The sequence below is a fragment of the Notechis scutatus genome, chromosome 1 (genome assembly GCF_049901735.1).
Source record: "Notechis scutatus isolate UNSWTSFEM ecotype Mainland chromosome 1, rNotScu1.2, whole genome shotgun sequence".
Classification (NCBI taxonomy): Eukaryota; Metazoa; Chordata; class Lepidosauria; order Squamata; family Elapidae; genus Notechis; species Notechis scutatus.
Window position 1 is genome coordinate 44,532,947 of NC_142009.1, and position 12,464 is coordinate 44,545,410.

Here is a 12,464-nt window from a genome sequence, read left to right on the forward strand (position 1 = left end):
TATCTGACCATAAGCTGTCTTGCTGTAATTACAAAGCAAATAAAATAAAAGAAATGAGTTGAGTTGAGGCAGTGAGGTGTAAGTTAATTTTCTTCTGTGCCAGAAAAACAAAAAACCCATAATCCTTTGCAGTGAAACAGCTTATCTTTTATTTGAAAAATGACAAACGCTATGGAATAATGGTATGAGATTTTTAAACTACAGTCTGATCAAGTTCGAAGATTGAATGCTTAAAAAGTAAGATTAGACAGGTCTTCAGAGACTATATTTTTTTATAGACATTATTGCTGAGTTTACATTCAACCCAGTTGTAAAATTTAATTCAACTTATCAGACATACCATTGCTGGTTCAGTGCTTATTCAGGTATTCTCAGATAAATGTCAATTGAATGTATCTTGTAAATAAAATAAATACAAGTGATGAAAAAACAACAACAACCATACGGACTAACTGGGTTTCATAAGCAAATTTATCTCAGGTCATATTTTCTAGTTAGTCACTCTTTAGGACACGGGTCTTCAAACTTGACAGCTTTAAGACTTGTGGACTTCAACTCCCAGAATTCCTCCCCCAGTCATGTTAGCTCAGGAATTCTGGGAGTTGAAGTCCACAAGTCTTAAACTTGCCAAGTTTGAAGACCCTTGCTCTAGGAGGATATCAAAGGTCACTGTGGCTGGAGATGACAGCAATTGAAACCCAGCACATTTCAAAAACATCAAGTTAGTGGAGGTGGCCTTACATAAACTAGAGTGTCCAGGAATTTTGAACTAGGCTGATTTTATCTCAATTTTTAATGAAAAAATACTGAAAACAGGCCGTACAAACTTTCCCAAGTTTCATACTGATATTCTGTTACATGGAAGCATACTAGCACCTTGTGGGATACTATATAGAAGTGGTCAATGTGTCAAATATAATCTATTCAACATGACCTTCTAAAACTGCCTTTGGGGAATTGCAGCAAAATATTATTCAGTTTCTTTTCAGAAGGCTGAACTAGTAGAATATGATTGGTTAAGCACTAAGAAATCCAGCCAAACTAACAGAATTACATTCTCCTTGTCTAGTTCCCACCACAGATCCATCTAGGTGACTAAAGCTGTCTCCTTCATATAATTGGATGCAAATCAAGACTGAAATGAATGGGGATTCATCTTGATTAATGATCAGTTATCAAGATAAGCTCCTAACACTCTTAAGAGGTTCCTTGATAAATCAGGGTTCTCATCAGGGTTCTTCAGAAGAAAGGTAAAGAAATCAGACAGAAATAGACAGACAGGCAGACAGAGAAATAAATATATAAGAAAGTGAATCACTTTGAAGTTAAGGGAGAATCTTGACTAAAACACAAGCTGCATTGGATGGATCTTGACTTTGAAAATACCCTTTACTTCATATGGAGATGTGAAAGCATTCTAGATTTCCTTTTGTCAAACGAATTTAACTTTTGTATTGTAAAACTTTAAAACATTTCTAATAAAGAATGCCAATTCTTAAATAAGACTACATATGGATGTCAATCTGAAAATTCAAAACAGAAGGTATTTAAGATATCTTTTTTTTTTTTTTTTGCATGCAATAGATACTTTTTGCCCAAGTGCTCCATTCACCTAGGAAAACAGTAAGAAACCAAAAATCTTGTTATAGTGAAACACTACAGGTAGTCCTCGACTTACAACAGTTCATTTAGTGACCAAAGTCACAAAAAAGTTTTTCACAGTTACAACCTTTGCAACATCCCGTGATCATATGATCAAAATTCAGATGCTTGACAAGTGGTTCATACTTATGACCATTGCAGTGTTCCAGGGTGATGCGATCACGTTTTTACAACCTTCCGACAAGCCTAGTCAATGGGGTAGCCCGATTCATTTAACAACTGGGTTACTAACTGATCAACTGCAGTGATTCACTTAACAACTGTGGGAAGAAAGGTTGTAAAATGGGGATATAACTCACTTAACAAATGTCTCACCACCACCAACGTTGGGCTCAGTTCTGGTCGAAAATCAAGGATTACCCTAATTACGTTATTATTCTTTCCTTTTCTTTGGTCCACTGTTCATGTTGGTAAAAACCCAAAACTCACAAAGTAGTGATGGATTAAGTTACCAAAATTATTTTGTTCCCACCATACTATCCCAGGCTAAAAAGGGGGAAAAAAAACTCTCTCAGCTGTGCTCTCCAGAGTATCCTCAAAAGGAAGAAACAGTTAGTTCAATAGTATTTCCTCCCCCAACAAATTTTTGCTATTGAAGGAGAGACTTAAAGAGATTTTTGCAATGAAAAGTCTTTCCATGGGTAAATAGAACTGACTGTTATGTAAGAACTGTTATTTATATTATTTATAGAACAACGTATCAAATATGTTGTACCATAATGAACTGTTGACATAAGTACTACTGGGATGAAGCTTTTAATATCCAGTAGTAAAGTTCAGGCTCCTTTGCTTTGTCTATGTGCATACTTTAAAAAAAATGAAATCTGTGTTTTCAAAGGCACGTTATACTAAATGAGTTTTTAGCGTTACCCATAAGACTGCTTGTTTTTCTATCTAATAGATCTCTACTTTATAAAAATGTTTTTCATACAGAAGTATTTGGGGGGAAATGATTGAATGAGTGTGTCACTCAGACAGAACTGCATCAATTCCTTCTGATAAATTCTTTGCTTGATTTTTTACATGGGAATGGTTGTAAGTCAAGGACTACCTATATTATTGAATTTCACAAGAAACTTTTCCCTTAAAACAACTGTAGGGAGCACCAATTTTCTCTGGAATACTACTGTTAATACACATGGTTTTCATATCCACTCCTGTTTCTCAAGTTAAAAACCATCATGGTCCATGAGAGAGGGCAAATATCATAAATTTAAATGACATCATAATCATCATTCCTGAAATTTTTTTGTAATTCTTTCATGTGATTATCTTTCATCTGGAGCTCATAGCATTTATGTGTGTGATTGTTGGTAGGATGAGAGGATGAAGGGAGCTCTTCTGTAGCAGAGCTATATTTGTTGACTTCAGTAAATTCTGGTTAGAGGATGGATAGATCCCCAAATTATAAATTAATTTTCAAGATGTGGTGAGTAAAAGCTTGACATAGTATTTTAAAAATTAAATCACTGAGAATATATTCTGTAAAGAGCACAAGTAAAGTGCCCGAGGTGTTTGCCATTCTTAACTTACCTTCCAAACTAAGTTGAACATATTTTAAATGGCTTTTGCCTCCTTATAATGATATAAAAGGGGATGGGTTCAATCAAATAGAACACTGATTTAAAAAGAGCAATATTATATGGTTGGTTGAAAACCCTAGGGCAAAAAGGTAACAATCTACCCATGCCTTGTTCAGATCCAGCTAAATATTTATGCAATGCTCACAACAAATAAGTCTTCTCAGTCATACAGAGGATTGGAAAGTATATTTGTGGACAGCATAGTCATCAACTACAGTATAAGTACAGCTCTCTCCTTCCATACAATTTTATCACTTGACTCCTGCATGCTTCTATTGCAACTGGCTCATTCTGCCTACTGGTAGGGCCTATTCTGAATAGGGTAGGCTTACACCTTAGAAATAAATGTGCTACTTTTTTACCAATCCCATCTACGTCTGCTGGCAAATAAGTTTTCTAAAAGGCATATGAAAATGGAAGGTAAGTCAAGCTCTTAGCAGTTTCAAAGGTGGCAATCATGTAAATTTAACTGCTACCCTTCCATCCTTTATTTTTCAACCAAAACTGGCAATTGCAGATGGAACCTCTCAGAGAACAGATTTGGGCCAGGGACTGTCAGTTATAGTTTCTGAAGAATTAAGCCTCGAAAAAACTGCATAGCAGAGGCAATAATGTCAAGCAACTTAATATATTATATTTGGAATATTGAAAGCAGTTGTACATTTCTGTGATGTTAGAGGGCTTGAAAAAAATATATAAACTATTTGATAAAGCCCGGCAGGTCAAAATTGTTCTATCAAATCATTATTTATAATGATTTTTTTCAAAAAAAATAACAAACACAGGCTGAGCTAATAGACTTGGAGATAAGGAGATAAGACACACACACACACAAATAAGATGCAGAAAAAGTACTGCTTAAGCATATAGCTACTTAAAATAATTTGAATTATTGGGCTCTGAGCTTTGCACAATAAAACATCATACAATTTTAGAGAAGGTGATTATTGTTCCCATGTGAAGAATGGTTACGGAAATCCTAATGATGGGAGAAAAGAAGACATCTAAAAATGTTCATTGCTTCTCCAGTTTCTTTTGGGTGAAATAAGATTGCTAACAGGGATGTCACTTCAGATATTATCTCAGGCATAAAGTGTGGTTGTTGTGAACAGCAATTATACAGTAAATGATAGAAACAGATTTTCTGAGAACCCAGAACCTAAACAGCTGGATTCAAAATTTGTGGCAATATAAGGCCACTTCCCATTGTGTCCTTAATACCCGACATATGATTCATGGGTTTGTGATTGAATGAAACCCCCTTTATATAATATCATCACTAAAAGCAAGTGAAGGCTTGAAATTTCCTTTAATCACAAGCTCTTTGGTGACATCTTGGTCAGTTTGAAGTGAAGATAAAATGAAAGACAATTTGTGCACTAATCCACAAACAGCCTAGCATTTAGGAGGGAAATTATTTTATCTATAAATATATCTAACCCACCTTGTAATGTTAACAGCATGGTTTATTCTAACAGAATAGCTCATTCTACAGTACAACATTAACATTACATAGATACTGTTTAGGGTGACTCAGTTTTCTAATGGTCAGGGAGGGCCAGCATAATGCTACTATTGTGGCTTTCTGATAGATAAAGTCACTTAGATCAGCTCTGTCTTGGATTCTAACTGGGCAGTCCATCTAATGTGCTTAGGGCCTGGCCTTGTTATATGATCTAAATTTGATCTGATGACTACTAATAAAATTGCTGAGATTCTCTCTGCTCTCAGTTTGGCCATCTGTTCATTGGACCTGGCCACCTCCTGATTACAAAAGCAGTCAGGGAGTTGCTATGGTTGGATCAATACTGTGGTGTTGGCCTCTTTGAGAGGCAGGGTATCTTCTCCCTTGAAAGAGACAGTACTACAGTGTCTCTTGGACCCAACATTCTTAATTCACTATAATCAGGGGTGGGATTCTACAGGTTCACACCTATTCGCTAGAACCGGTTGTTAACATTCTAAGCAGTTCGGAGAACCAGTTGTTAGAAGAAATTACTGGCCTAATCCTGTAAGGAAGGCAGGAAGGAAACATTCTGGTGTTGCTTACAGAAACTGCCTCTCCGTTAACCCTTATTACATTCTTGGCAGGACTAGACTTCCAGTCTCAGGAACTTCTCTGAAGTTTTTTCCCCCTCCTTTGCTGGTACTTTGCTTGTGTGGAGTGACCATTCAAAGTTACAATGGCACTGAAAAAAGTGACTTATGACCGTTTTTCACACTTACGACTGTTGCAGCATCCCCACAGTCACGAGAGGCCAGGCAAGGAGAAGCGTGCCTCGATGTGAGTGATGTTGAGTTGGCCATGCCCAGCCAGTCACATGGCCACCAAGCCACGCCCACCAACTAAGCCACACCCACCAACTAAGCCACGCCCACACAACTGGTTGTTAAAAAATTTGAATCCCACCCCTGACTATAATCACATCTCCAACCTTCCCATTTTAGGGAAAGCTGTGAAGACAAGAGCTATCTGTAGTTGGTGGGAAGAAGTGGATTATCTAGACCACTTAAGAATACTTAGGTTGCCTTCACTCTTGTCAGGAAAAGGCACTTTAATTTTTTGCAGGAAAAAACCCAATCTCTATTGTCATTCCTTTTGGATCCTTGTGAGGAAAAAAAAAACAGTTTTAGACTACACTTGTGCTGCTGCCTGAATTATTAGTGGAGTTTTGTTTTGGTTTCTTGAGGAAGATAAAAAATGTAAAACCCTCTTCTCTATCACAGCGATGATGAGTACATTTATTCCAAAGGGAAGATCTCACAACTAGTTCTCTATTCACCTAATCACTACTAATAGGTTACCAATAATGTGTGTGGATTTTAAGCCATACAAGTGTTTAACTGTACAAGATTAAAATTGCCCCAAAGTATCTGGATGAAATGGGCATAGCACAGTAAATATTTAAGTTCCTGATGATAAAAAATATCAGTGTAGAAATACTATTTTAGCTCAAAAATTTAAAGGGCAACTACTAGATATAGTGGAGAATTGCAATTGCTCTTTCTTTTCTCTTGAAACCAAAGTACTCCACAAGCCGTCTTCATTATTCTCCAGAGAAGCATTAAAGGGAAGTTCTGTGTACATAGAAAAAAATAAGACATATGTGCTTCTGTCCCTTTCTGTATATAAAAGCATATATTTTTGAGCTCGGCCAGGGAATACAGGCTCATTTTTAGTTTCTTGTTAAGTAAATATAACAACCAAATAAACTAAAATAATTGATGTTTAAACAGAAGATAAATACTGCTTCCCAACTTCCTCTTTGTAGAATTAGTGTTATCAGGCAGAAAGCACTGGTCCCCTTCCTACAAATTCTACAGGAAAACGACTGCCCTCTCAGGAATGTAAACTTGGCATGCTTCTTGGTTGCCTTCTTTGGTTTGTCTTTTTCCCTTTTAACAAAAGGTCCACCCTATTCTTCCCATGTTAATGTCAAGGTTCTGTTTATGTGATGATCTGTTTACATGATGCAGATGAATATTAAGGAAGGGAGAGCTCTGACAATGGCACAAATGCCATCTCTAGTAGCCTTTCCAGTTGGAGGAACAAGGAGAAGATAATTTGGAATGGGTCACATTTTAGGAACTCAGAAAACTCTTCTTCAAATGTCATCCCAGCCAGAAACTCATTGGGTTAATTCAGATGGAGTTGCCAAGCCTTGTCTTGTTGACTGTGACCTCCAGGCACGAATGCTTCAATTTATTTTCTTTCTTATGTTGAAGAACTACAGTTGGCATTAATATATGAGAGGCTCTACATTCATGAAAAATCCTCAAGGTTTATGTTTTCTTGTTTACCCGTCCTCAAGAACTGGGCTATGGTGACTGCAACTTGAAAAATAGTTGCCATTTGTATATCATCTGTACCTTTATAACTGTCTGGTTTGGTTCTGCAACCCAACAGGACAGACACAGACTTCAGAGGTTAATTAGGTCTGCAGAAAAGACAATTACTACCCACCTGCCTTCAATCGAGGGCCTGTATACTGCACGAGTCAAAAAGAAGGCTGTGAAAATATTTACAGACCCCTCACATCCTGGATGTAAACTGTTTCAACTCCTTCCCTCAAAACGACGCTATAGAGCACTGCACACCAGAACAAATAGACAGAAGAACAGTTTTTTCCCGAACGCCATCACTTTGCTAAACAAATAATTCCCTCAACACTGTTCAACTATTACAAAGTCCGCACTACTATTACTGTTAATCTTCTCATCACTCCTTATCACCCATCCCCTCCCACTTGTGATTGTAGGACTGTAACTTTGTCGCTTGTATCCTTATGATTTATATTGACTGTGTCGTAGTATGATTTGATTGATGATTGTACCCTATGACTATCATTAAGTGTTGCACGTTATGATTCTTGATTCTTAACAAATGTATCTTTTCTTTTATGTATACTTAGAATATTTACACCAAGACAAATTCCTTGTGTGTCCAATCACACTTGGCCAATAAAGTATTCTATTTTATTCTATTCTATATCCTACAATATGCCAAGGGCCACTTCATCCACATTAAACATTTGTGTGTGCGTCAGATATATTTCAGGGATAACAGTAATGCAAAATTCTTTTGGGAGAAAGGGCCAGAGTTGCTGTAGCTATGTTATTTCAAAACAAAAAGAACATCATATCTTCTGATGTGCTTGGAATTCAAGGAAATGAAAAAAAAAATGGTTTCCTTCTTTGCTATTTGTTATGGGCCCTTCTCACAGTCATCCATCTCCTGTTTGAACTATTGTCATGCATTCTACGTTAGGCTGCCCTTGAAGAGTTCAATTGGCTCATAATACACATGGTTTTGTATAAGTCCAAGGAGAGTGTCATCTCTTTTGCATGAATTGCACTTGTTGCTGATTTGTTTCCAGGTGTTGACTATCATCTTTAAAGTGCTACATGACTTGAGGGCAGGTTGCTTGATGGGCCACCTCTCCCCAATTATATCTACTGGTAAATCTTCACTTTAATGGACATCGTTCAGCTTAAACAGATATTCTTCCTTTTGTAAAGTCCATTAAAATCAGAGGCTTACTCTATTGTTATAAAAGGTTATACAACACTGAAGTTCTCAACTAGTCATCTTTTTTGCCAATCCCCTTGTTTTTCATCATATAAAGGAAAAACCATGAAGACATAAGCCATTCTTGGTTTTTTTTCCATTGGAGAAGAAAATGTCCATGGAAATTTCCACATTGCATGACATTGATCCTTTCTCTCAGCAGGAGAACGCAATCTTTGGCATTCCAGATGTCACTGAACTACAACTGTTAATACGACTTAAAGACTAGCAATCTCTGCATTTACACAGGCGATTCAGAGAAGACAAACTTTGTTTGGCATCTGGCTATCTGCTCCTTAAAACTGCTTTTAATTGTAAGAGATGGAAATGTTGACAGATAGGAGCGGATCCTATTTCTCAGCAACTTTGTTAAGAGCACTAAATCAATAGCACTAAATCAAAAATAGGTCACCGCATTGTGACATATTCAAGGCCATTTTTTAAAAAAAGATTTGACTGTAAATAATTTATTTGTGGTGAGTACATAACACAAAAGATATAGGCAGTAACAGCAATCCCACTTGTTCTTTACTGATTGGTTCCATGTCTCTGAGATTCCATGACTTCATCTCTGTTCTATTTATTTTCAGCTCAGCTATGTTGTATGTCATACTGCTAAAAAACTAGTTTGTGCCCTAAAATACTGTGGTTCTGCAGGCATAGCAGTTGTTTCCATTTGAGGAAATCTTAGTTTTATCTCACTTCCTAGTTCTTTGGCTACAACCATATTAGCAAATCTTTCAAAGGGAATGGTGGCTTGGCAGCATTTCAACCCTGCCTCCTCATATGATCTATTGACACTTTTTTGGGGGGGTCATATGAACACCCAAGAAGTGAATGTGTATGCCTCAAATGCAGGTAGTTTATTGTAGTTCTGTTTTATATGATGTGGAGTTGAGGGGGATTGTTGCTATAGGATTTTTGGAAATTTGAGGGAAAGTAAGCATTTTTGCTTTTTTGTTCTCAGCATATCTGAGTGTGTGGTGTAAGCATAAATACATGTTGTCTTCAAATTGCTTCAGAGGGATTGGGAAAGTACCAACAGCATTGAAATCAAAATTTCCAAAGGAAGTACAGAATCAGAACATTCCTAGAAATTTTTATGTACCAGGATAAGATTTCTTTTCCTGAAAAGAAATGAGGAATGAAGAGGGGGAATGAAATGTTGTTTTAACACTCTTATTAAAATCTCTCTCTTCCACTCTTTATCTGGAATATAGTGTATATTATGTGTGACTTGTTTTGCTCATAAAATATTGTAGTAAGTTTTAAGTTGCATATTATCTCCCTTTCAGAGGAATAAATGGACTGCTATCCATGCCACTGGATTCCCAATACAGTACACTGAGGTTCAGGCTGGCAAGATCTGGATAGGAAAAACAACCAATTCTTCATTCTCTCTCCCCTCCAATACATATTTCTATGTGCTTCCAAACATGTATTATTTTTCTGCTTCATTTTAGTGGACGTTGGCAATGATATATCTGCAGCAACCTCTCCTGTGAATAGTGCTTTGTGACTGCCCTCTTCAAGTACTTCATGAAAGAGAAGTGATCCCACAGCCAACTTCCCTTACTGCAGTTTCTTCTGTATATGCCTGCCAAATTTTATCTGAAGTCGTGAAAAACTGCCAGTTTCTTTTCTTTGTTTTTGTTTTAAAGGGAAAAGAAGGAGAGGAAGAGTGAAACGACAAGATAAAGGCCTTAATAACACAAAGAGATAGTAGGTGAAAATGTATTAAGAGGTTCCTTGTTTCTAATAATAAATATTTATCTCTAAGTGTATTCTTCATGGCATAACGAAAAGTTAGCAATTCAGATTTTGTTATTGTTCAGCCAGATGCCAATCAGGGGCTGCAGGGAACAAATTCAAGTTGTCTCCAAAGAGGTTCTTCCTGTTAGCAGCTGAGCCTTCACCCTCAACTTTAAGACTTCATGTACAAAGCCTCATCAAATGATTATCCCATCTCAGACTGGAGACAATTAAGACAAACAAACCCAGGAAGTGGCAGGGAGTTCCGAAATGAAAGGAAACCCATGGCAGAAGAAGAAAACTGAAGAGATTGCCCTGATCTGCAACCAAAGTCAACGAGGGGTCACAGTGTGCCAAGTTTTTAAAATAAGCGTTGCTTGTTTTATAATACAAAACTGGCACCCACAGCTGGCAAGGCCTGCAGAGACGATTCAAATGCTAACGGTCAGAATGATAAACAGTCTTCTCCCCACCTCAAAAAGAGTAAGAAAAAAAGTTCTGTGTTAGCAAGCAGAAACTAACAGCCAATGTGGTTGCTAAGAGACTCTGGACTTTAGCCAACACCAAAGAAATGAAGAGCTTTAATAATTCTTTTTTCCCCCAACCCTCTGAAAGAAAAATACCTGTAGATGACGCCATGTTGATGTAGAAACATGAGTGCCGATGTGACTTCTGCTGCATAGAAGCGGGAGCGAGGCTCGTCAAATTTGCGTGAACGTTGAATCTGAAACATTAGGTCTCCTCCATTGACATATTCCATGACGAAAAATAGGCGGTCCTAAAATTCACAAAAAATAGAGCCATTTCATTATTTTTTTGACCGAGTTTCACAAAGATGCTACTGTACATTCATGGCACATCAGGAAATTAGATCTCTATCCAAAAATGGAAGAAACAGCCAACTACAGCTATCTGAACAAGAGGAGCAAATGCTTCCAAATTAAACTATGGGTACTTCAGCTGATGCAGGATGGCTAAAAAAAATTATAGATTTGTTTTTCAAATAAATACTATTTTTTTAATTTTTTTAAAGGAAAATATAATAGATGCATGAGGATCTTTTGCTTAAGTGTAGCATTTCCTTCCATTATGACAAACCAATTTATGTGATATTTGACTTCACCTCATTTTATTTTATTTTTCTAGTTTTTAGCATTATGAAATAATTCAAAGCCGCATTTTGATTGTGCCAATGAAATTCTTGAATAGGAAGAAAATACAAAACAAAAGAAAAAGACTGTTCTTAGACAATTCTGGATACAATGGGTGGCACTGAATATTATAGAGCCACAGTCTGTCATTTGACAAAGATATTTCCTTGGTTCTCTAAAGTAGGGATGGGCAAGTGGTGACTTTTGTGGCTTGTGGACCACAGTTTAAGTTTCAGCTTAAACTAGAACTTGACAAACTTCATTATGGTTGAGTTTGAGATGTATATCCTGTGATAAATTAATCAGCGCTGGTTCTGTATTAATCAGAGGTCAATAGGAGATAATTAGCAGCTATCTGAACAAGAGGAGCAAATGCTTCCAAATTAAACTATGGGTACTTCAGCTGATGCAGGATGGCTAAAAAAAATTATAGATTTGTTTTTCAAATAAATACTATTTTTTTAATTTTTTTAAAGGAAAATATAATAGATGCATGAGGATCTTTTGCTTAAGTGTAGCATTTCCTTCCATTATGACAAACCAATTTATGTGATATTTGACTTCACCTCATTTTATTTTATTTTTCTAGTTTTTAGCATTATGAAATAATTCAAAGCCGCATTTTGATTGTGCCAATGAAATTCTTGAATAGGAAGAAAATACAAAACAAAAGAAAAAGACTGTTCTTAGACAATTCTGGATCAATGGGTGGCACTGAATATTATAGAGCCACAGTCTGTCATTTGACAAAGATATTTCCTTGGTTCTCTAAAGTAGGGATGGGCAAGTGGTGACTTTTGTGGCTTGTGGACCACAGTTTAAGTTTCAGCTTAAACTAGAACTTGACAAACTTCATTATGGTTGAGTTTGAGATGTATATCCTGTGATAAATTAATCAGCGCTGGTTCTGTATTAATCAGAGGTCAATAGGAGATAATTGGAGAATTGGAAAAGGACAGAAAGGGGAAGCTGTTGACAAGAAGAATAAACAAAGTTTAGGTAAAATTCCTATAATTTACAAAGACAAATGGGGTATATTTGATTCAAGAAACTGAGACGATGCATTCATACATTACAATTGTATGTATATAAACATAAGAATTCATTGGAGTTGGAGAGGTATAACAAATTTGAATAAGGTAAATCTTAGGAATGGGGAGCCTGAGGCCCCACAAATGTTGCTAAATCACAGCTGCAAGCAGCCCCAATCAAGCTGTCCAATGGCAGGTAACATCTAAAGGACATTGA

The 12,464-nt window shown here is 36.6% G+C and overlaps 1 protein-coding gene across 1 annotated transcript in view; it reads right to left on the bottom strand.

Moving 5' to 3' along the window:
* PRKCE (protein kinase C epsilon) overlaps positions 1 to 12,464 on the bottom strand; it is a 321,247-nt gene that overhangs the window by 32,817 nt on the left and 275,966 nt on the right. The window contains exon 13 of the mRNA XM_087962734.1: positions 10,689 to 10,843. Within this exon, the coding sequence (XP_087818860.1) occupies positions 10,689 to 10,843 (155 nt within the window). The remainder of the gene's footprint in view (positions 1 to 10,688; positions 10,844 to 12,464) is intronic.